At 40.1% G+C, this 26084-nt stretch overlaps 2 protein-coding genes and 1 long non-coding RNA gene across 10 annotated transcripts in view; 1 reads left to right on the top strand and 2 right to left on the bottom strand.

Moving 5' to 3' along the window:
• Positions 1-12068, top strand: part of LOC129748160 (uncharacterized) — a 61563-nt gene extending 49495 nt beyond the window's left edge. For all 5 annotated transcript variants that reach the window (XM_055742676.1, XM_055742675.1, XM_055742674.1 and 2 more), the window contains one exon: positions 3546-12068. In XM_055742676.1, the coding sequence (XP_055598651.1) occupies positions 3546-4359 (814 nt within the window). In that variant the 3' untranslated portion in view covers positions 4360-12068. The remainder of the gene's footprint in view (positions 1-3545) is intronic.
• A 152-nt stretch (positions 12069-12220) lies between these two features.
• LOC129748153 (serine/threonine-protein kinase PAK mbt) overlaps positions 12221-26084 on the bottom strand; it is a 71234-nt gene continuing 57370 nt past the window's right edge. For all 4 annotated transcript variants that reach the window (XM_055742661.1, XM_055742659.1, XM_055742662.1 and 1 more), the window contains 2 exons: positions 14241-14512; positions 12221-14164 (listed from right to left, as the gene is read on the bottom strand). In XM_055742661.1, coding sequence (XP_055598636.1) covers positions 13685-14164; positions 14241-14512 — 752 coding nt within the window. In that variant the 3' untranslated portion in view covers positions 12221-13684. The remainder of the gene's footprint in view (positions 14165-14240; positions 14513-26084) is intronic.
• On the bottom strand, positions 19583-22982 carry LOC129748169 (uncharacterized). Its single transcript, XR_008737666.1, has 4 exons — positions 20894-22982; positions 20703-20829; positions 20554-20638; positions 19583-20499 (listed from the first exon to the last, which is right to left on the bottom strand). It is a non-coding gene; the product is annotated as an uncharacterized LOC129748169 (long non-coding RNA).

The raw sequence follows: 26084 nt of genomic DNA, 5'->3' as shown, positions 1-26084 counted from the left end.
GCCCGTTTTTCGATCCGATTTATATCTACACTTCAGCCCTATGGTGGCCATCCATCGATTTACGCGCAAACAGAATTTCCAGCAACTTGCAGCACAAGACGAAAATAACTTTACTTACTTGAGAAAGTTTTGATGTTTGGCATTTAATCCGCTCCTTTTTATACCGATCGGTTCGGGCGACAGTCGTCGACTTCCACATTCGATGCAACTCGATGCAGGTTCCGGACTCAACCTTGGATAATGAAATATCCATTTGGACCACACAATTTGACCGTTTTTTTTTTTTCGAGCAGCTTGCTGTTTCCGTACAATCCGAATGCGGCCTTTTCAAACCCGGAATTTTTACTTATTTTGTTGAAATTTGATTCGCAAAATCCGAAATGCGATCAAAATCAAAACAAACCAGAACAAATTCGACCATTTTGACAGACGTGTTCATTCAGTCACTCACGTTGAATGAACGTCTGTCACTTTACCCATATCGACTCCGGGAATAAGGTGACAAAAGTCACGGTGACTCCGAGGTGAGGTGACAATCATCACGTCACGCGCGGCGCAGAATAAGGGCCAATATCTTATTTTCTATTGCGATTCTACTTAAGGGTGACCGTCTTACCCGACATTCCTCTACAAGTTTTTTTTCAGTAAAATATGAAAAATCAGGTAAAAAGGAAAACTAAATAGGGCATAAATTATCAAATCAAGCATCGATAATGCCCAGAGCAGGGAAACAAAAAATCGTTATCTTTCGCTAGAACTTGCCGATGAAAACACCCATGAAGGAGATTTTCATCCACCAGTGTACTGTACTCATACTCATCATTAACAAATTTGTTCTCGATTAGGTTTGCATTCCGATTTAAACTTATCGATAAGTGTAACGTTAAGGATAAGTTCTCCCTTCCTCGCAAGTATTAACAAGAGAAGATTGGTCATTTTTTGCATTCAGATTTATTTGTTTAATTCAATAGATGGTTTCGTTTATTTAACCTTCGATTGTAACTTGCGACCCGTCTAGTGAAAGGGTTTTGCTTGGAGGTGACAAAATTCGTGTTAGCAGATCGCTAGTACAAGTTTCTAGTGCTAGTACCGCGAGAAATTAGATTAGCCCCGATTTCAACTTGCGACCCCTCTAGTGAAAGGGTTTGACTTGTAGGTGATGAAAAATAGTGTCGCGAGATCGCCAGTACAAACTACTAGTGTTAGTACCGCGAGAAATCAGTTTTTTTTTTAACACTAGTAACTTGGTCAAGCGATCTCACGTTTCAAATTTTCGTCACCTAGAAGTCAAAGCCTTTCACTTGACCGGTCGAAAGTTGAAATCGGAGCTAAATTTTAAGCTAACTCCGATTAAAACGAGAAACTTATCGCGGTACTAACACTAGTAGCTTGTACTAGCGAACTCGCGGAACTATTCCTCGTAATTTACAAGTCAAACCCTTCCACTTGACCGGTCGAAAGTTAACATCGGAGCTAAACTAATTTCTCGCGATACTAACGCTAGTAGCTTGTACTAGCGATCTCGCGACACTTTTTTTCGTCATCTACAAGTCAAACCCTTTCACTTGACCGGTCGAAAGTTGAAATCGAAGCTAAACTAATTTCTCGCGGTAGTAACTAGTAGCTTGTACTAGCGATCTCGTGACACTATTTTTCGTCACCTACAAGTCAAAACCTTTCACTAGAGGGGTCGCAAGTCTTAATTGGAGCTAGTAAACCAATTTCTCGCTGTACTATCACTAGTAGCTTGTACTAGCGATCTCGCGACACTTTTTTTCGTCACCTATAAGTCAAACCCTTTCACTGGACCGGTCGAAAGTTGAAATCGAAGCTAAACTAATTTCTCGCGGTACTAACTCTAGTAGCTTGTACTAGCGATCTCGCGACACTTTTTTTCGTCATCTACACGTCAAACCCTTTCACTTGACCGGTCGCAAGTTGAAATTGGATCTAAACTAATTTCTCGCGGTACTAACACTAGTAGCTTGTACTAGCGATCTCGCGACACTTTTTTTCGCCATCTACACGTCTAACCCTTTCACTTGACCGGTCGCAAGTTGAAATCGAAGCTAAACTAATTTCTCGCTGTACTAACACTAGTAGCTTGTACTAGCGAACTCGCGACACTTTTTTTCGTCACCTACAAGTCAAACCCTTTCACTAGAGGGGTCGCAAGTCTCAATCGGAGCTAAACTCATTTCTCGCGGTACTTGTGCCGTTAATCATCACTAATTTGTTTTAACTATTACTAGTTACCAGAACCCTCAAACATTGATTTATCATCGCAACGAGCGCTTTCTTTAGACGTAACGCCCTCGAATTTCAAAATTTACCTATCGATTTAACTATTTCAGTTAGCCTTTTCTGCTGATGTAATATCGATTCGGTCGGTTTGCTTCAGTGTGAGTATTTTGAAATTTTTTCATCTGTTGGTGAACCGTCGGAGACAAAATAATGTGTAGCGAGTTATCTTTATCGTCAATGGAAACAGATGAGAAGTAATCGCTTTCTCATATTTATCGCTAAGTGTAACACAAGGGATAAATCAGTTATCAGTATCAGATCAGTTGGATTTGCTTCCCTGGCCCAGAGTCGGTATTCACGAGAGAATGTAGCATCGCCTATTAAATTAAGTTTCTGGACATTATAGATCGAGCCTAGGAAAGAATGCCCTAAGTGGTAAATTCCTGAAAAAAAAAAAAAAATATATATATATATATATAGATCGAGTACACTCTCAGATTTGGCCTTTTCTAGGCGTTTAGGGATATATTGCAGTAGTCAGTCTCGTACAACATGAGGCGGGTCGAGCTGATGAGTCTCTTTAAAAAACACTCAATGAGTCTCAGGAACGCTTGGGAACTCGAAAAAAGCATTCAAGGAGGCCTGAAAGTGGACTTCATTTACAATAACCAGACACCTTAACTAATAGGCGTCGCGACGCTCACATGCGCTCGTGCATACCATAGGTGGTCATACTCGTTGCATGATTTGATAGTTAGCGCAGTGTGCTATTTTAAAATGATTTTCATGTTTTTAGGTAGGGTGGTCCAAAAATAAGGGTATGTTCCGGGAATGAAAAAAATTGGAACTGAAAGCGTTCATTGGCCGGCCAGAAGGACCTATTCCAAAATTCAGCTCATTCGCTTAAAGTGTTCGCTCAACGACGCTCACGTTTGTATCGAAATTTGCAAAATTCCCTTTTTTGGCTCTAACTGTTATGCACATTTTACCGAGACTGATACAAAACTCATTCATATTTTTTTTAGTAATGTTGGTATGAGTAAATTTTAACTATTAGGTTTGTATGGGAAAATTGAACAATTTGTTCTGAAAAACGATAAGATCTAAACTCGTAACATTACAGTTTTTGAAGATAAAAAGAAAATGAAGCTTTGATAAAGCACTCACCAGAACTAATACAGACTTATTTTATAATCAAGTGTAGAGCAGTTCTTTTGTATATTTGATGAACATGGGAAATCTATATGCATCTACTTCATGTTATTCAGTGATCTAATTATCTCTATTCATTAAATTTACAGGTCTTCCACACTCACCGAAAAATGGGGTGAGAGCAATGACCTCATCCGCAATTGTGCCACACTGTCGGCGGCCTTGGGGATCCACAAGAGCTTCAGCACGACCGACATCTACCAGTTGCCGTCCGATCAGCACAATCTCGGCGGAAGACTGTCCACGTCCGAGATCGCTCTAACTCCGTTCCAGAAGGCCGGTTACCTCTTTGATCATCCGCGCCTGGACCACACCTCCCGGTCGTACTCTACTTGGGTGGCAGTCGGAGAGTTGGCTTCCACATCGCAACTGCCTTCGCCCCATGGCGGCCAATCTTCCAACCAAGTACCAACCATCTGTAATAGCACACCGACGCCTAGTTTCACGGTTTCCGATTTGATAAGTTCGGTTAATAAGAAAATCAGACAAAACTACATACGTCGAAGGCTTTACACGACCTATCGAGCCATTGAAAGACTTTCCCAAAGTGAGTTCAATCTGGATCGGTTGGAGGCCGCTGCGTTCGCTGCAAATAACGCGAACAACCCGGGACCCACGGAACTCATTGTACCGACAACGCATGCCTCGGCCTCGCCAATCGGTGGGAAATCGTCGAGTCCTGCGGCAACCGGCTCCACGAGTCCTTGCCTCGTTCCGGGATCGGCACTCAGCTCCAGCCAATCTAAGAAATCCGCGAGCGGCAAGTCAAGTGCTAAGAAAAACCTCACCTTCCTAGACATCGAAAACGAGCGTGGAAAGCCGCTGTCCAAGTACGAACGGCACATGCTGATCTTCAACTGGCTGCACACCATCGACGATGCCCCGATCGAAATCGACAACTGATGCAGCTAGGGGCTTGGGAATCCGAGTCCATCGGGCGGAAGTTCCAAGCTGAGCCCGGTGAGCGCGGATGGCGTTATTGTGCATTACGAGGTTGCTGAACCACAAGACGGGTGTAAGAAGTAGGTCCTACAACAGTGCTGCTATTTTATGATAAAGGCACAACGCTCTTAAAACAAGTGAATTCTTATATGTTTAGCTGTTATCACCAAACTGAAACTGATACCAAAAGACAACGGAAAAGTATTTCTGGCGAAAGAAAAGACATTATTTTAGTATAATTATACAGCCATTAATGAGAATTTTCGGATGTAAGCTTCCGGTTTATCGCTGCTTGAGATTCTGTTTAGCTAGGTATAGATTATTTCAAACTTGTCTCGTAGGATAGATAAAGCATGAAGAAAAAACTGTAACGAAATGTTATTGCTGTACATAATGGGATTACTAAATATTACGCGTAACAATGTCTGGAGCTCCAATTAAAAGCGCAAATTCATCAGTCATTACAACAAAAAATTATTCACAGTTCAAATTTTCTACAGCCATCGATACCCGAGGGACTCGCAAACTTCTTACGCATCTTTGAAAAGTCTCTGTATTGTAAGTAGTTTCACAGTGTATCAGTCCAAAAAAATTCTAGTGTTCTGTGATTGGTTGTCGCAATAGACACCTAGTTTTAAAGTCTTTTTCGTTATTTAACTAAACAGTGAAAGTATAATAATTTCTGTTACAATATCAATACAAGAAAATGAAGTTACCAAATACATACTTCATACAGCGAAGTAAGGGTGATTCAATTATATACGTTTAACAGTTTCCTATGTACTTATGTCAAATTAGTTATTGACGAGTTTTCTACGACGTGTAATTAAACCGCGTGTCACGAATTTTGAACTTGTGTGTACCTTGGAGGACTTTTTTTTATTTTAACTCGTCTGATAAACGTGAATCGGAAAACTTCCATTTGAAGAGTACAACAACTGCAACAAAACGGAATCTGCCCATTTCGGTGGCGCCAAGCAACAGCGGAGAAAACTATTTTTAATCCTTCCGTTATAATGGGGCGCCTCGCTCAGAATAGGAAAAGTGTCACGATTGGGCCCAACAATCATCGGGTGACACCACGCTCCAAAACCGCCCACAATTTGTCGCTTTGGCAATGGATGGATGTTCGATATTGGGTATGATAGAACTTATGATTTAGCGTTGGCAGATGGGAGCGCGTGATGGAATCGAGACAAACAAACGATGCCAAAAATATGCACGAACGAAAATGCTTGTGACACGTGGCACTAAACTGCTCGAAACTTGTAGAAGGAGGCATTTTGAAAGATTCAAAGTTTTATGAACTACGTCCTTTTGTTTGGATTTCAAGTCGATTTTGAAGCCGGATTTTCCCAAATTTGTCTCAAACGACAAAAAAGGTTAAATCTGTTTTTTTTTTAATTTTTGAAAATATTAATTTTGATTGCATATTTAAACTTAGTTTGCGGACTTAGCCTGTACTCTATACTTTAAAGTCTGTTTCACATAGAATCTGGTCGGAACATTTCTTCGCAAAGAAATAACGTACAACAAAAGTAAAAATGTCATTCTGTAGGGTTTTTATTGCACTTTAAGGAAAAAAATACTTAAAAATCATTCGTCAGCTTTTCGGATGATTTTTTTTTGTGATACCACCCATCATTTACTGCTGGTAACCTCATTCGCCATCTACATCATCTACAAATCAATTCACACTTTAGTGTGTCAAATTTCACACATTTTGGAAATAAATAGACCATTAAATGTGTGAAGGTACTGCTGCACATTAATGTAAAACATCGCTTAAGGAAACGAAATGTGAGCGTTTTACACATTATGCGAAAAGCGTTTGAAATGAGAAAATGTGTGAAATGTAAAAAATTAACGGGCCAAATGTGTGAAATATGAGTTCAGGGAGTTCGCAATATTAATTTATGATTCGAAATTAAATGGAATATTCGAAAGACATGCTTTTCAGAGTATTTTTATTTGCTTTATGCTGAATATAAGAATTCGCTGCAAATCTGCATGGAGGAGAGTGGAGATATTTTCGAAGTCCAGGATTAATTCCCCCAAGCGGCTGTTGGCAGCTACCCCGATAGACACGATCTGAAAAATATTAAAATCAATTGTTAATGATTTTTTTTATATGTTGATCTTATGTCGGAAACTAACCAAAATTACTTCTAACGACGCAGTTTTCAATTTTATTCAAACATTTTTTTTTGACTGGTTTTGTCTCCTTGATGGTTTTCAAACTGTTGGATAGGCCATTTTTACACACTTTCTTCTTAAGCTGCTAATTCGGATAGTGTGAAAATTCACAACTTGCGCGGTGTGTAAAAATCTCACTCCAGTTTGACAGCTCCATACATTTGCCAATAATGTGTGAAACTATTTTGCAAAATGTGTAAAATGATTTATCAGTGTAGTTCCACCACTTTTCATGGTTTTTTCATGGTTCTGCCACATTTCTTCAGTTCGCCCTTAACATGGGGTTGCCATCTGTCCCGCAAAAGCGGGACATGTTCCGCTTTTTTGTTGAATGTCCCTCTTTTTACTCAAAATGTCCCGCTTTTTTCATGGAAAACTTTTACAAATTTCACTGACTTACACTGGAAGAAATCAAATTTTAATTCATTGGTTAACACGAACAAAATTTTTCCAATACGTTTTTTTTCTCGAAATAAGCAACACAACACAAAATAATTTTCGAATAAATACATCTTTTTTCTCAAAATAAGCATCATTTCTTCAGAGTTACATTAGACAATACTGAATAACCTTAAAGTTACGGTATGATTCTGATTTATTTAAGCGTTTTTGGAGCACGTTCAATTTGGGTATGAAAAATGTATAGTTTAAGTTACTCCCAAATGATTATAAGAACTTAATTTTTCAACAGAATCTTAGTTACATTGCCATACTCTATCTCAATCGGCTTAAAATTCCAAAGTATCAAATGATGGTAGTTTTCTGTAATTGCCACACAAAGGATTTTTACGCGATATCAAATCCGCCGTTTACATGTAGAACTTGAAATATTTCTCTCAAATAACGTGTTGATTTGCGAAAACCGTGTAAACAACCCTGATTATTGCAAAAAAACCGTGTAAATGAAAACCATGTAAGAAAAACTGAGCAAAATCAATCAGCTTTAAAAAAAACCTTAGTGTACTTTCTATGAATAACTCTGGCTGAAGGTATGCGTATAGTTTTGACAATAAAATTAAGCTTTTTTAAGAGTTTTTTTAAATGTCTCGCTTTTTTTCAGCTGTGTCCCGCTTATTTGTCGTTAAATGTCCCGCTTTTTTCTGAAAGTATCTAGCAAGCCTACCTTAACCCTTCATTTCATGATTTTTTATTTTTCCTCAAAAATCATTTCTGTACCAACACGTGAAAAGGATGTATCTCCATATATGGCGAATCGGGAAAAACGCGTTTGAAGAAAATACAATCTATTTTAAATCGCTAATTAAAAATCACTTGAAATGTTTGCATTTTATGACAGACAAACGATGTTTAGAAGCATCCTCTATATGTTAGAATAGAGGAATATCAATTTTAATGAAAAAACAACGCGCTATCGTAGATAGAACCTAGCTCACGTAATATTTTGTCTTCTTTGTTTATACACCCTTTGCTATTTTCTCATTTCTAGCTTTAGTTTTAAGCTCGCGTTCATTTGTAACTATGTTTTTATGTTCAATAAAGTGTCAAATCTTTACCAACACATAAAAAGCATCTATCTACATATACGGCGTATCAAGAAAAACGCGTTTGAAAAAAATACAACCTATTTTAAATCCCTAATTAAAAATCACTTCAAATTTTTGGTTTTAATGAAAGACAAAGGATTTTTAAGAAGCATCCCATGTTAGAATAAAGGAATATCATTTTTCATGAAAAAAAAAACAACGCGCTATCGTAGATAGAACCTAGCTCACGTAATATTTTTTCTAACCTGGTTATACACCCTTTGCTATTTTCTTATTTTTAGCTTTAATTATAAGCTCGCATTCATTTGCTACTATATTTTTATGTTGAATAAAGAGTCAAATTGATTATTTTGAGTTTGTTTGCGGAGTAGTAGCGAAAAATTGTTCCGGAGTAAAGGGTGTATATCCATGTGATGGCAGTTCTGGTTTTAGAATGTTTATAGATCCTTTACTCAAATTGAGTTTTCAATGTAACGGAATATTATTTTCTCAAAAGGGTTTTACCGTTAAGTAGGGCAACTGTTGGCCTATCATGAGGTACTGAAAATGGTTTTTGTTTATTTTTGGAGATAGATCCTTTTCACGTGTTGGTACAGATTTCAAACAGTTGGAAATGATGAGTACATAAATAAAAAAAAATTAAAATAAAATACGATTTTTTACTTTTTCCATACATACATTAATACGACATCCCGGCTGTAGCGTCAGCTTGCCGATCCGGCCAGAACTCCACCGGACCTTCCGGACCGGACCGAATGAATGGCAAAACCCTCTTCTGGAGACATTCTTCTTAGTAAACATTTCTATTCATTGTGTCCCCAGTGATGAAAATCTCAGTCTTCTTCCCACAACTACAGATCCCTTGCCAAATCATCAACTCACGAGCAAATTTATCTGCGAAAACAAACTTGAATCTACCCGCAACATTCCCTTTACGCTTCGCAAGGTAAAATTTGTTACCGGGTATTTGTCCAAAATCCATTGTTATGAGGGCTGATCATGGTCGGAGCCACATAAATAATTACGCTCAATGGGGTTTAAATTTTTAACTTTGATTTATAAATTTTTGGCAACATTGTACCCAAGTTCCTTAAAATGCTATTTCGAGATTTGAATGAAAAACGTGCACTTACAGCTTTTTCAGTTTTGGCGCATGGCGCACATCAGGGTTCGGCATCCTCGTCGCGCCTCGCTCAGCCATAGGGTGCGACACCATCGTCTTTGTTGTTGATCTTGAGCCGATTGTTGCCCTCGTTGTGAATACGTGGTCGTTACCACAGTACATAATGACCAATTCTAGATTGTGGTCGTGCCACAGTTGATGCTGCCTTCGTTGTGGTCGATGTGTTCTTCCAAACTCTATTCGTGGCCGATGCCACCGCTGATGCTGCCCTCGGGGTGACCAGAACGTTCTTCCGATCTCGGTTTGTGACCGATGCCACGGCTGATGCTGCCTCCGCTGCAATCAAGACGTTCTTCCAATTTCGGTTCGTGGCCGATGCCACGGCTGATCCTGCGAACGACACCGCTGACCGAACTCCGTTGGCCTCGTAGGTTCCCGTTGAACTTGAAAGCCACAGTTGACACCTCGCAGCCAATGCGACAGAAGCTGTAGATTTATCACAGTTGATCGCAACCGGCGCTGCGAATGATGACACCCGACTCTGCTTGCTGGGATGCTTTGGCGTTCGACCACGGCACATGGACAGCTGGAACCGCCGAAGGATTCCGATCGATTTTGCCAAGCTGCTGACTGCCGCTGATTCAGTAAAAGTGCACAATGCCGGGGATGTGCTTACGATGTCCGATTTGGATGCACTCGGAAAGCGATGAGCGATGAGATCTTAAGATGGAAAAGAAATAGAGAAAAAAGGGGCTCTGGCGGAGGGGTGCGTGATGTTAGTTGTTCCGTCGGACTTGGCGCATAGAGGCTACTTACGTTTCTGACCCCTTTTTTTTTTCTTCTCACAGCGCTTGTTCAAGATGCTGATGAGCGCTTGGCGCAGCTATTAGTGGGGAAAAGAAACAGTTACTTCCAATGGTTCTTACTTGCGCTTTTCGTTCCCGACGCTAATGTCTCTTAGTGGACCTGCTGTCGCTCTCGAGCTACTGACTGGGTGCCTTGAGGCCTTGTGCCTTGGTGCTAGTCTCGAATGCCGATAAGCGCGTTTCGCAGCTATTGTGGGAGGAAAAGAAACAATAACTTTCTTGCTCTACCTCTGTTTGTGATGGTTCCTACTTGGCACTTTTCGTTCCCGATCTTTGTGTCGTTTATCGTACCTGCTGTCGCCCCTGAGTTGCTGACCGGGTGCCCTGGCCTGACTTGTGTGGCCGAGAAGTCTGCGATAAAGTGAGTTCCACTGGTGAAACGCATAAAATTCCTTGTTTATAAGTTGCGCTTACCTCTCTTCCCGAGTAGATCACCTTTTTCCCTCTAGGGACTTTAGCTGGCCCACTTTCTGCGTGGTCACTTTTCATTTGCCGCCTTTCTTTGTGCGCGTCTGTTACGTGGTCAACCGGAACTTTATCTGACAATCTGTCAACTTTTTTCATCCCCGCTGCCGCCAACTTTTCAAATCCAAAACATTGACATTCCCTGTCGGGAGAACTGGCCCGACGATTCTTCAAATCTTGTGCGTTTTGTTCTAATAATCGGACATCAATGGGTTTTTTCTCAAAAAATGTTGCCACATAATCAAAACGTATCAATTTTAACAATAAATATGAAGGAATAATTTACGATGCAACACCATTTTGACGTAAGTTTAGTCGTCCATCAAAATGCATCCGCTGTACTTGATCAACACTTTCTCGTACAACTTCCTTGCCCTGGTTTTGGCAACCAGGTTTTGTTTCAGCGTCCTGTTGGGGTGTTTGCTTGCATGATACGACCGCAAGCCTTCTCGCAAACAAATTCGTCGAGCTGTACTGTGGTTCGTCTTAAACTTTTTCGCCAAATCACGCAAGGAGATTCCAGGATTATTGTGAACTGATCGAATTACCTTTGCTCGCAGCTTCCGTTCATATGTTCCACTTTTACGCCTGGTTTGTTTTGCTCGATCCACCGTAAGGGTCTCCTGGTAACATTTCAGCACCGAATTTACAGTCGATTTTGGATATTTCAGGAATTTCGCGATCTTTACCCCGGACCACGTCGGTTTCTCTACGTGAGTGTGCAGTATTTTCTCTCACCTTTCGCGTTCCATCGTCGATAACTTTTGACTGACTGCTTCAATCTTGATGAAATTTTCATCACTAAGTAAACAAACCATCCGGATCAAAACACTGTCAATAGATTCGCGATTTGACAACTATTGGCGCTGCAGTAAATGAAAAGATGCGTCCAGATTCTATGTGAAACAGACTTTATTCGTTTCAACTGTTTATTAATTAAAGCGAAGTTAAAGGATGTGGTTTTTAATTGAATAAGCACAATTTTGAATCATTGTGATGAAGAATATAAAAACTTAAAAACAGTCGTTCTTAGATAAACACTTGTCAGCGTCTATTCTGCGTTGAAATCAACTAATCATTCATTTACAACAAAAAACACTAAGCTCATAGACACTTTGTAAACACTGTAAAGTTCTGAAATAAAAATGGCTGGCAGATTACACTCGAAACACGAATTCTGGTACAATGAAAGTGAGACGTTAGATGCTTCATCCTACAGTTCTTAAGCGTTATGAAAATATCTCTACAGTAAGCTCCGAACAGTGTTATAAAAACAAACATCAGAATAAGTGGAATTATTACATACATGGAAAAATATCACAGAATCCCAGTGATGCATGCATGTGGCTTGTAGTCGCAAAGATAAAAATGATAATATGATTAAAACGCTGGCCTATGCTCCAACAAAAACCAGTCTGAAATGTTGTAAATGTTGATATGATAGGATACCTACATTGGCTATAAAAAAAATCTTGAATCGTGAATTACTCTAATCTATGGACAATGAATAAAGAATCAGACGAAAACTTTCTTTTTTATAATTAAAAATCACATTCCCGTTACACGATTGATCGATTGAAATTGAAGAATTGTCTACCTTTTCGAAGAAAGCGCAGTTTCAATCAAAAGTTTGGAAAGGTTTCGGAAACAGGTAAAACTCACAGACACACGGTTCTATGATTACGTTTATTTAAAAATCTTTACAGATTCATATAGTTGTAACATATGGTTTAACATAGTAATAACTGCTGCTAGATGTATCGATAACTTAGAGTAACAAATGTATGTACTTTCGATTGTCCTGTTGCTAAATATCAGTAACGTCAAAAAAGTCACACTGTTCCTTCGAGGCGCAATAAGGTTATCTTCTTACTGACATGTTGTTCCACCAGTTTTTGACCTAGATCGTATTTAAAATATATACCTAACTTTTTGCTGGTTTGAAACGGGTGGTTGAGTAGATCATACACGTTGCAAACTTGCATTCACAAGAACTTTGCCTCCCTGTTGATTGGTTCCAAAATAAACATTTCGTGAAAAATGAACGTTATCACAACTGACAGAAAATATATCGTAGGAAACCATAAAAACTTTCATAACTAAGCTAAACTTATGATTAGCAAATGGGATGGTCTGTTTTGCATAATAGGACTATTTTCAATATTCTTTAAAAAAAAACACTTATCAATATGAAGGCAAAGTTCCTGTGTTCCCATTCTTTTGTAAAATTTTCATAGGAAACAATTCTGTTTTCATCACATGAATCAGATGTATCATACATGGGGTACTTATCTCTCATATGGGGTCTGGCGTTAAAAATATTGTTTTTTTTCTCTCTTTCTGTATAAGGCAACTATTACTTTCACACTTCAGTCCTTGACGTTTCGGTTGAGTTCGGTTGGAAATGATTCGTAGCGCTACAGCTTTGAAACAGATCGATTTGAAATACAGGAATGGAGATTTCTTATACTTTCGGGTAATATTCGCAATAATAAATACTTTTCGGATAGTGGAGCGTTTAAAAGACTTTAACTTATACTAACTCTACCGTTTTAAAAACAGTTCAAACAGTAACCTGGGGAAAAGGCGTTTTTTTAATTTATAAATGACACAAACTTTCAAGTTGCCGTTAAAAGCCTAAAACAACTAATTCATAATTTAAAAGCTCCATTAGAGGCGCGATTCCTTGCTGCCTATGTTTATTAAAATACTGTTGGAATGTTAAGCTTACAAAAGTTGCATAAGTATGTAGTACTTTTTTCATCGTATATAATATTGTTCGCAATAAATTCACCGTGGTAGATGTATTCCACCTTCAAATACAGAAAAATCAATCTTATCCAGTTTATATGTATGTATATACTTTTCGTTTGCAATAAAATGAGAAAACTTAATTACAAATTTCAGGAGGATAACGAAAAATCACGTTCGAGGAGAATAAACTTAAACCTAACATAAAATTGGGCCGTACGAATGAGGACGAAGTTTTGAAACTCGTTATACATTCTCGTTGAATGGCGAAAGTAAGGATTAGTCAATAGATATATACAGTAAGACCCTTTTAAAATACCTAACTTTAAGTTGTTCCAAAATACTACTAGATTTTTTTCCTTCTGTTTATACATGCACTTCTAACAGTTACTGTGTCTAGCTCCCCTCATCAAAGGCACTAAAAGCGAAGGCGAACCAGCTTGTCGGAGGAACGGATGCGACAACAGCTCTGCAGCTGTAGCCCGCTGAACTGGATCCCGAACCAGCATCCGGTCCAGGAAGTTTTGCAAACGACTGGATACTTTGTGAGAATTTTTCAACTTTGGAGGAGGCATATCGCGAATTCTTCGCATTGCCTGGAGCGGGGGTTCGTTGAAGAACGGTGGCTCCCCATCGATCATTTCTATGACCATGATTCCGAGAGACCAGATGTCGACTTCCGGGCCGTACGGCAATCGGGAGATCACTTCCGGAGACATCCAGTACGGGGTACCCACTAGAGATTTACGTTTCGGAAGCTCCTGGGACACCTGAGCGCAAAATCCGAAATCGGACAACTTTACGCGTCCATCCGAAGCTAACAGAATCGAGTCCGATTTGATGTCCCGGTGTATGACACCCTTTGGTAGAATAAACAAGTAAACACACATTACGGATACTAAACCACAGACCACAAACCAACAAAAAAAAACTTACCTGAGAGTGCAAATAGGACAGTGCTTTGAGGCACTGCTTGCAGACGGTAGCGATCTGTTCCTCGTCCATCCGGGAATGGGTCACGATATCGGTGAGGGCTCCTCCCTCCAGGTACTCCATCACCACCCACAGTTCGTCATTCACCAGGAAGCTGCTGTAGGTTTCGACAATGTTGGGATGGTGATAGTCTCGCATGATGACGACTTCGTTGAAGAGCAGCTCTCGGCGCTGCTGTTTGCGCAGGTCCATCTTTTTGACGGCCACTTGGCGACCTTGTTTTAAATCGGAAAAAGTATCGTAAATTCCTGTTACGTTTTATTTACTTAATCTAAACAATAGTTTGAAAAAAATGGAATAACTATCCTTAGAAACGAACAAAGCGTTTTTAAGACGTCTTTAAGACAAAGTTTAATAAATTTCGTTCCAGCTGAGCCACACAATTCCAGATTTGGCAAATTAATATGCCGACAAGGATCTTTTCAACCCGCAGCAACCTACGAAAAGTTTATTCTTCGTCATCAGACTCGACTCTGACCAAGAATTGGCTGAACATGGTGAAAATCTATCAATCTTCGATGTAATATTTTTATTTTAAACCTTTAGTAAATCGTACTTCAACGATTTAGTACCTCAACAATTTACTCCTTTGGGATCATATTTCAGTATTACTCTAAAAGGGGCAGAGTTATTCCACCAACTTCAGATTAAGTAAGGCTGCGTCCTTCACAGTGACCATCGCATGTTTGTGCTTACGGATTAAGGTGTCACTACGGATTCGTGACATTGTTAGCTGAGATCAAAGCGAATTTATGGACTTCTATCATCGTTTGAGGCATTTTTGTGCAATGATGACAATATAAGGCATTTTCGTGGAAAGTTTTGCACGATGATGTCTTGTCTGATCCAATCCACAGGTGAACCGATACAATGATGTATTTCATCATCTCATGGATCCACACAGAAAATCTTTCCAGTTTGATGGTAGCATGGTAACAGTTAGAAGAAGAAGCATACTCACAGTAACAGTAAGATTAACTTTGTCCATTCGTCCGAAACACCAGTCACACGAAGATTTATTAATTGCAATCCTGAGGCAACACTGCAGCATGGTTGCTGATTGTATTATTTTGAAAGGAATCAGATGGCGCCTCTTTGTTTACTATAGTCTCTTTACCTTATATCATTAAAACATCGTAGTCCGAATCATTAAGAGTCGAATTACGTTTGGGATTCTCCGTTACATCTGGCGTTTATGTCAGATCACTATACGTCTACTAAACGTCAAATCTGTATTTTTGTACGGGTGCAAATTTGGTACTTATATAAGGGGATTCTGCGAAAACTGCAAGTAATTGTAAATGATTGCCTGCGGAATATCACACACAGTGCCGATGTTATCAAAAAAACAATAGAAATCGACATACAGGAACGAGATACGCAGCAAAGAGATGTTAGCGAGATCTTTATTCCAGATAAACATCGAATAAAAAGCATGCCCGGAAGCTCATGAATAGATAATTATCTGCCGGGGAGATCCGCTGGGAAGGCGACTTTCGTTGTCTGTAAATGCGTCGTACAACAAAACAGGAAAAAATATGTTTTTGCAGGGTTTTCATTGCACTTTCAGAAACAAATACAAAAAAAATGGCTGCTGTTTTGATGAATTCTAGAACTTTTCACAATGGTAACGACAATGAACTCTTTAGCGGGCACTTAGCAGATTTCCAGCCAAAAACTTTTCGTTGACAAGCCTCGCCTGGGTGTTCCGAAAATAAGCAAGGAGAAAAAAAAAATGAAAAATTTGATGTCTAGTAGTTGATGTCTAGCAGAAGTCTAATGATCTGTTGAAGCTGCAAATCAGTCGATGTTTCATAACGATTGGCACGATGAATGGCTAAATATACAAAGAGAACTGCTTCCAAATGCGACAGTTTTCCCTGCATAGCACTTAAAAAAGGTCCCATGACATTATAATTTGATTCGGTTAGATCTGGAATCGTGCCATTTCGCAAAAACTGGTGTGGAGTGCTAAAAAGTCAACTATGTTTTTTTTTGTGCCGATAAAGAACAAACGGCTAAATTTGTCTTAACTTCTACCAATTTTTTTTTATTATTATTTTGAAGGGCAAGCTTCAAGAAACAGAAAATTTTATCACAAATAGCTTTGATTTGGAAAAAGGGTGGTTCATAGTATACATTATAGATGGCGCACGTGGTGCCCAAAATTTAAAGTCGAAAAACTTCCTCATTGGACGCTTTTCCGAAAACCGCTTGACAGAACGTCACATAAATTTGCACGTGTCAACATTAAATTACTAAGCAGCTTCGCTGAAAGTTTCATCCATTTCCATAAATGCATTCAAAAGTTATTCACACAACAAAGTGTTGCATTTTTATCGAATACACTCCTACTCCTTATATCCCAGGTGTAGTGACAGCTAGCTAGATTGAGCCAGGACTTCAATAAGCCTTTGTGGGACTAGATGAACAGCAAAACTAAAAAATAATTTAAAACTTTCTTCTGAAGACACTTCTTCTTGTAAACTTGTCCATGCTTAGTGATGTAAGCTTTTGTCTTCTTTCAACGGCTTACCAAATCATCAACTTGCGGGCAAATTTATTCGCGAAAATAAATTTCAACCTACTTGGAACATTCCCCTTACGGTTAGCAAGGAAAAATTTTCCACCCGGGATTTTTTTCGATCTCGGGAGTTTGAGAAATTGGCGATCATTTCTTGTGACCATGCTGGATTTTCAGCGTGGTTGTGCACAGTTATTTCTCGTCTCTCGCGTTCCATCTTGGATGAATGCGTGTACCAATTCTGACGATTTTATTTCTGCGTTTTGCACGACTTTGCCAAGGGCCAGACGAAATTTCCACCCCCAGATTGGCGATTTGCAGTTCAAATCGACTCGCAGAGGGCACTGCGATTGAAATGATGATGTTATGGATTCAAATGTCATAACGCATAGTATTCTTTCTTTGATAATTTTTAGATTTCTGGAATAGTCTGCGAGTAGCCAATTCAAAACACCCCGTAGTCCCCGTGTAAGACGTTTTCCAGTACCACTTTTGAAACCCCGAATAGTTATGGATGGAGAAAGTTTTTTGAAAGACTAGAAACCGCTAACTATTTCTAAGTAATTGGAAGATCGAAATTTCATTTCCAGTAAGTTTTTCCATCATTTTCAATATTGACCGGGTCTCTAAAAATGTATTAATCTTTGAAACGTAATATTTCAGACACTCGAAGAGTTTTGATGAAAAATTTAAATTTTTAATAAATCAAATCGGTCAACAAAAGCACTGCCACCTTCAAAAGTATTGGAAAAGATTTTCTAGAGCATGTTTGTTCGGAGAAAATTATTGTTCTTACTCAAAATCAATCTGAAATAAGAGCAGTGACAGCAAGTGCTCAAAGTTGATATCGTAATCTTTCTACCAGCTACCTAATGGATTGATGGAACCAATTTGGTGTACGTTATTTCAAAAAACTTGAAATTTTCTTATCATTCTTTGTTTTACATCATGCTTGTGCCAAAACCGTTCCAGTCAATATCTCTTCTTTTCGAAGCCTTAAAAACAACTTTTTTAAGAAAAGCATTCATTCAAGGGTTTAAAAGCACCAAATAAAAAAAGAATATTCAAAGTTTGTATTTAATATCCCGGCTCTTGAAAATCCAAGGTTTGATTAATAAAGCTGAGTTTCTTTTTTTCGTTTTTTACGTTTAGCGCGTAAATGAACCAATTTCGCTTCCAAAACTGAACCATTCGCGAATCCACCGGATAGAACCACCAACAAAGCCTTGCACATTTATCAAACTGTTGTCTAACGGAATAGCCTGTTCTTGATCGCCAATTTTTAAAAATGATGAAAAAACGTTCAAAAATTAAATTTTCTTTTACAAAAATCATGTGAACTAATAAATTGATGATTTTCTTACACGATTTAGCCATTTTTATTGTTTGTAATCAGCAGGGTTTTGTTTAGTGAAAAAAATTTAAAACAATTTGTCCCGTGTAAGAAAACAGCTATCATTACCCTTTTGTTAGTACCGTAATTGAAATCCAGTTGGCGTTGCATGTCAAAAAGTTTTGCTGCAAATCGCCAATAACATACTTTCCAGATCAAAACGCTGCCATTAGTTTCGTGATACGACAACTGGAGGCGCTGTAGTAAATAAAAAAAAGGCCCGATGCTAATAGGAACAAACCTCAGAAAAGGGTAGGCTTGATAGCGGCACATTATCCAAACAAACGGGAAAATTGTGCCTTAATGCCGAAATTGTTACTTGCGTTTGAACGTAGCAATTTAGATTTTATACGTCGTTTTATGTTTGGGTACCATTATATTTAGTATTTGCCTGACATTGGTAATCATACAGGGTGGCCAGCGAGTTTCCATTTTCCGATATTTTCCCGATATTCCCTATTGAGATTAAGTGTTTCTCCACTTAAAAAAAACATATATAAATTTGTTTATCAGAACAAAAAGCCATTTTTATAAAAGTTGTATGTAAATTTTCAGAAATTGAATTTTTAAATTGAAAAAAAAAGTTCAGATTAAAGTGATGTTCGTTGGAATTTCAACAGAAAATTGTAGTATTTGCAGAATTAAATTTTAAAAAAAGGATAAGCAAATATTCTAGTTATCATAACATTAACTTTATCCTGCGGAATCTTGTCGAAAATTGTTACCTTTTTTTCAGTCTTTCACACCAACTTTGCTTTTTATAAGGGGAAATCCTTATGTTAACATGGTTTTGATATGATGCCATGTAATACTTTAACTTTTCCCCTACTGAATTTTAGTATTGAGCTCTGGCTTCTGAATTCTGAAATTTTTATTATATTTGAAGAATCTCGGATTGACTAACTGATGTAAATCAAAACTTTAATTCAAGTTTGGATTCATAATTCGAATTTTAATTTCAATTTCTGGTGTTTAGCTCCGGAGTCACATATCAAGTTTGATGTTAATTGCTACTGATTGGTATTTTGATTCTTTTACTGCAATTTTCAAAACAGATTACGCTAAATCTTATTCTTATCAAGCATTGTAAACATTTGTTTCGATTGCTAACCTAAAAAATGAAAGAGGTTGGATAGCTTTCAAAATAATATTTTTAAATACGTTTCAAGAACCTGAGTGTTCAGTGCAGGATTTTGATTTTGGCTATTTATCTAAATTGATTAACATATGAAATCTTAATCGAAATTTTAGAAATTATTTTTAGGTGAAATTTGCTTTTTATTGATTTGAAAATGGTTCAATTATTCAATCAATTATGATCTGCGGTTTTTAATATTTTTTTATCTAATAAAGAATGTGGTTACAAGTAAAAGCGCAGAATGTATACTAAAATCATTTTAAAACTTGGAATCTTGTAAAATTTGAGGGTTTTCGCCTCAGGAGAAGAATCAAAACGTTTTCTCCTCAGGGCGCCGGCTAGCTCTTAAAGGTTGCCAAGGACAAATAGTATTGTTTTCAAATAATATTACAAAAGCAAAATTTATCATGTTCATTTAAAACATTGCGTTAACAATTTTTTTATTTTGCCTAATCGGCTCATGGTCGAGAGATCATATAGTTGTGAGAAAGCAAATTTATGATTTTTGACTTACATTCAATTTCCGCACTGCTTCTCTCGATGGATTGTACGTCCTTGCTAATTCTTCCAATCCCTCGGCGAGTGCTCCCGTCATCTTTGGACCAATGTTCACGTTCGCCATCGAGAAATGCGCCTCCAGTAGCTGGCTGACACACCCCGGTGGCTCACGGAAAAAAACGACTGCTTTTCGCTGTCGCAGACTCCTTCGTCTTGTTCGCTTCCAATTCCTGTCACCAGATGTCACCACTGATGATGTTTGACGATTCGGGTTGCAAAATTCCGTGATTCGGCGATTGACACCGATTCCCGGATGATTTCCCGGCTGCTCTCGATTTGGCGTCACTTCAGCTGATCGGTGCACCGCACCCCGTAGTCGCAAAACCTCCTGGATGAGCAACACAATAGCAATTCGATCGTGCCCACCGTCTTTCAGCTCCAAAATCACGTTAGCAAACGCGATGAACCGGACGTCCTTCGAGTTGTCGAATATTCGGGATGTGTGAATCCGAATCGTTATCCGCCTTCCGTGCTGTGATGAGCTCAAGCTAGATGAAAAGAAGAAACAAGAACAAGGACCGAGGGACCCGAAACAAGAACCAAGATTCAAGAATGCAAGAATCAAGATCCGAATCAAGTAACAAGAACCCTAAGGTCAATTTTCCATTAGAAGATGTCCGGATAATTTGGCTCTTCCACTCACCCTTTTCAGAGGGGTTCTTTTATGGTCTGATGGTCTGGTCCGGTTTCTTGTTTAGCGTGGCTTTCCGTTTGGTTTAGCGTGTGCGCTGACGGAGCCGTAATATAAGATTAGTTTCTCTTCTTTCCACGTTTTTCACGAAATTAACTCACCAAATTTGCTGCTTCTGCTGTGTTGCCGTTCTAGAAGACCGTGGCCGTATTTCCCAACGGTGATTTTCTTTAGCGTGTGCACAAAGTTGCTGCTGGTGCTTTTTGCTTTTTCTGAAAAGCGTGTGCGCTGACGGAGCCGTAAGAAAAGGGTTAGTTTTTTCTCCTTGCTTGATTTTCCAAATCTTACTCACCAAGTTGCTGCTGGTGATGTTTTGCCGTTCCAAAAACCGTGGCCGTGTTTCCCAACGACAGGGGCAAACAAATTTAGCAGCAGCTTACTTTTTTGCTGTTCTTACAGCTTGCACAACTGAGCACACTTTGAACGGAAGTCTAGTTGGTGGTTTACGTTTGACGTTTTCTAGCTTGAGTGTCAAATTTTCTTGGCGATTTGACGATGACAGGGTGGGTCTTCGTTAGGATTGCTTATCTCATATTTGGTACACGGAGAAAATAACTCGACAAATTCTTGATGTTTGATTGTTTGCAATTTGTTTGAACATGATTTTGGTTCCGAATTGGTTTAGGTGATTAAATAAACCAAGTTTAAATATAATTGTTACACAGCACTGCCACAACAGAAAATTTTTTTCATGAGACGGTGTAAGGCGGCTCATGAAAAAAATTACAACTTTCTTTGAAATTGGTCGGAGCTATTATTGATCAGAAGGCTTGAGCTAAACTCAAAATACTTATTAACTAACTTAGTTGCGTGGCCCTATAGGCACACCAGAAGTAGTGCACATAGTACAAGACGAAGATACTTATTCTAACCAAAAGTAACACCAGCGAATTCTGGCAAATGGTGATCAAAGTTGCGTCACCAAGATGTGACAAAGTCACCGACCAATATTTCAAACTTGCTTCTCTCAACGAATTTCTGCTGCAGCAAACACGCAGAAACGATCAAAAATCTTTACTAAGCAAAAGGATTCAGATCGAACAATGATAACGAAACTAAACGATACTATGTACAAGTATTTACAGAAAAACGTGATGGTTTTATTTACAGGTTCGTGGTGATTCGCAGAGTTCCAGGTAAAGGAGGATTTAGTCTCCTAAATCAGAAAGAGCCCAGAGTAGAGGTTTTACCGCGCCTCCAATTCGCGTTCCTTTTGAATTTTCTTACTGACCCCCGAAAATTTCTACGAATGTTTGTATTTGGATTTTTTTTTTTTGATAATAAGAGTTATTAGTATGAGAAAGTAGCTTCAAATCCTCTACGTAGTGCAAATACAAAGAGATTGTGATGGTTGTCGCTTTCTGTGTGCACGGTTTATCTCGTCCGGCGAACGGTTTCTTCTTCTTCAGTACTTCTTTCTATTCGTCATCGGTTTGTAGTCTACATGGCTATGTGTCAGTTTGTCACGATCTGAGAACGGTTAAGTGTTGTTGCTCTTGATTTCTTGTTCTGTCAAGCTTGGTTCTTTCCTGTGTCAATGATGGTTGTGGTACTTATTAACATTTTCTGGTGGCGAGGTAGTTGCGGAGAATTTTGTTGCTCATCACACCATTTATGTTGTTTTTGGAGATTTCTCGTAGTTGACCGGCATGGCCGTGTTCACATAGCTTGATTTCTTAGTGCATGGTGCTTTCGGCAGTTTGCGAGAGTCGATATGGAAGTAGCGACCGTCATAATGTCTACCCCTCACAACTTCTGCGCAAAACTCCGTAGGTGCTTAACTCTTTCGCCCGTTTTGAAGTCCTGATTATCGTTTCGACAGCAGCGACTTGGTATTTGGAGCTACTGTACTTGAATTTCCCGTATTCCAATATCCCGAGCCTGAAGGGGCTGGTTCTGCCTTCGGAGTTTCCTTCAGTTCGTATGGGTTGATGGTTGAGTGTTGGTTAAGTTGTCAGTTTGTCACGGTCTGAAAACGGATGTGTATTCTTGATTCTTGTGCTTCGTTCTATCAAGCTTGGTTGATTGCTGCGTTAGCATGATTGTGGTATTCTTGAACATTTTCAGGTGGAGAGTTGGTTGAGAGATGGTTGTTGCTCGTCACACCTTGGATGTTGTGTTTGGAGCTGTGCTCGTTGTTGACAGGCTTTGCCTTGTGTACATAGCTTGATTATATGGGCGTGTGGCTTACGACAGTTAGCGAGAGAGAGTCGATATGGCAGTAGCGGCCGTCATGATGTCTACTCCTCACAACTTCTTCGCATAACTGTATTCCGTAGTGCTGAATCCTTTTTCTGATGTCCTGACAATCCTTTCAATTGCAGCGACGTGGTATTTGGAGCTGCTGTACTTGACTTTCCGAACATTCCAATATCCCGAACCTGAATGGGTTCTCTGCGATGGTGTGAAGCGCCTGACTATGGTAGCTCACCAGTGCTACTATCCCCAGCGCTGCTACGCTGCTTCACGATGACAGGATTGCCTTCTGGACTGTAAGTGGCGACAATCCCACGCAAGGTTGCCGGCCCTCTCCAAATTCTGACGAACTTCCTGGCAGAGTTCTTAGAGTCCATTCAGCCGACGCTGGTCCCACGCAAGGCCGTTGTCTCCTTCATAAACGCCTACTTCGTTGTGTTCGTCGGTGTGCTAGCGACGAATTAGCATCAGCTGTGTTCCGTTGAGTTGTTTGAATTGAAGAATTCTGCAAATTTGCTCCGAGTTGTTGGTGGCGAGGTTTCAAAGATGATGTTGGTCCTTCAGCCTTCTCCATTTCGTGTTTTGTGCTCTAAGTGAGCTTGTGGTCAGCGTTGTTGCTTACATAGCTTGAAACTTAATCTGCTTTGATGTCTTTCGCGTGATAGCGTCCGCGTTTCCCGCTCGAGACATCTTCTAACTCATACAGATTCGCACCTAGCACATTTCGAATGACTGCTGGCACGAACTTCGGATTCAGCTTTTGGTTGACGTGATCTGCTTTCGATGACAGGTTGAACTTTCTTCTCCATACTACATCACCAACTTTGAAATCTACCGTCCGCTTCCTTAAGTTGTATCGCTGCTTGGAGTCTTCGTGACCTTTCTTGATCCTCTTCGTGATGAACTCTTGGATTCGCTTGATTCCTGACAGTCGTAGATCCTGTGTGATCTTTGGATCATCCGCGGCGTTCAAGTGCTGTTGTGCGTAGAGATCAGTGTGTAGAATCAACTCACGGCCGAAATTCGCGAAGTGCGGGCTGACTCCAGTGACTTCGTGCTTCGCGCTGTTGATTGCTGCTGTGATCGCCGGTAGATTTTCATCCCAGCAGCGATGATCTTCGTCTATTAGCGAGCGGATGCATGTGATCAATACACGGTTGGTGCGTTCGGCGTTGTTCACTTGAGGACAGTAAAAGGCAGTTCGCATATTGATGATCTTGTGGCGTGCCAGTAACGATTTAAAAGTGGCTGATTCGAACTGTTTGCCATTATCGGAAAGAATGATCCTGGGACGGGAGAACTTCAGGAACACCTGCTCTTCCAAGAAGCGTACCATCCGAACTGAATCTGCTGCTTTCATGGGCTGCACTACCACGTACTTTGTTATCCAGTCCACTACGACGAACATCACGGTGTTTCCCTGCTTCGAGCGTGTCAGAGGGCCCACGAAGTCCACCGAAATCAGCTCCCATGGAACTTTAGCTGGTTTGGCGTTGCCCATTTGTGGCATCATCTTCGTGTTCGGCGCCTTGCTAGCTTTACAAGTGTCACAACTTCGAACAAAACGGCTGACATCGTCCTGCATTTTGGGCCAATAGAAGTGGGCTTGGATTTTGTTCAAGGTCTTGTAGAATCCCAGGTGAGCTCCTGTAGTGGAATCGTGGAACCTTTTGATTACCTCCTGCCGACTTTCAAGTGGAATAACTTTCTTCCATCTGTGTGTCACCAATCCCGCTTCGTCACGACAGCGACAGTTCTTATACAGTTCATCGTCGATCGTCCGAAAATCTGGATACTTATCCGGCTCTTTTTCCACATGCTGAATAAGCTTGATGTACCAAGTGTCCTTCGTTTCGTCCTTGGAGAGTGTAATTGTGGCGACTGCTCTCGACAAGGCATCCGGAACGACGTTGATTGTGCCCTTTCGATATCGGATTTCAAAGTCGAAGGCGTTCAGACGAAGAATCCAGCGACTTAGTAGTGCTGTCGGGTTTTTCATAGATTTTAAATAGCTCAATGCAGCGTGATCGCAATGTACGATGAACTTAACTCCTTCCACGTAACAGCGAAACTTCTCTATTGACCTTATTACCGCCAAACATTCCCGTTCTGTAGTCGAATACTTCCTCTCCGATGCTGACAACTTTTGGGAGAAGTAGCATATCGGGTGTTCCTCGTCGTCAATCTCCTGGGTGAGTACAGCTCCAATGGCGACATCGCTTGCATCACATGCGATCGCGAACGGCTTGGAATAGTCCGGCATGGCAAGAATTGGAGCGGATACTAACATGGACTTCAGCTTTAAAAATGCCTCTTCTGCTTCCTTGGTCCAGCGAAATTTAACCTTGGTTCTGGTGAGTTCCGTAAGTGGTGCTGCGAGCTTGGCAAAGTTATGGATGAAGCGACGGTACCAATTGCAGAGGCCCAAAAAACGCTGCAACTCCTTTCGCTGAGTCGGAACCGGGAACTTTACTATGCATGCTACCTTTTCATCGTCGACTTTCCAACCCTGCTCGTTCAAGACGTATCCTAAGTATTTGATCTCCTTCCGGCAAAACATCGACTTTTCCTTGGATATTGTTAGGTTCGCGATTCTCAGTCTTCGAGCGACCTCCTCCAATGTCTTCAAATGCTCCTCGAAGTCTTTTGAACAAACCACGATATCGTCGAGGTAGTGAAACACGTGCGGCTCCATGTCGGCGAAGATGTGCGTCATTACTCTCGCTAGCGCTTGACTAGCCGTGCATAAACCGAAAGGAACAACGCGAAACTGGAAATGACCGCGAGAGGGTACTGTGAATGCGGTTAGTGGACGAGAGTCTGGATGCAATGGAAGCTGCCAAAATGCGTCCTTCAAATCGATGGTCGAGATGTATGTACAACCGCTTAAGTTATTGATGATTGACGAAATTTGGGGAATCGGGTAGCCTTCATTAACCATCACGCTATTCAGGTGGCGGGCGTCCAGGCAGACACGACATTTCCCGTTTTTCTTCTTAACAGCGACGAGTGGGTTGTTCCAAGGGGAAAACATGGCTTCCTCGATTACGTCCATGGCCAGCATCCTATCGATCTCCTTGTTCACCTCCTCCAGCACGTATTTAGACATCGGGTAGTGTCTTTGTTTCTTCGGCGGTGCATCTCCGACGTCGATACGATGCTCATACAGCTGTGTTCTGCCTAACTCGCCATCTTCTGCTTTAGGAAATCGCTGCACAACCAAATCTAACCGTCTCTGTTCTTCATCCGATAGTGTCTTCGTTACGTGTTCTTCTGGTGGATCTTCT

This window comes from Uranotaenia lowii, chromosome 2, assembly GCF_029784155.1.
Source record: "Uranotaenia lowii strain MFRU-FL chromosome 2, ASM2978415v1, whole genome shotgun sequence".
In the NCBI taxonomy this organism is placed as follows: domain Eukaryota; kingdom Metazoa; phylum Arthropoda; class Insecta; order Diptera; family Culicidae; genus Uranotaenia; species Uranotaenia lowii.
This window is presented reverse-complemented; position numbering and strand designations above follow the sequence as displayed.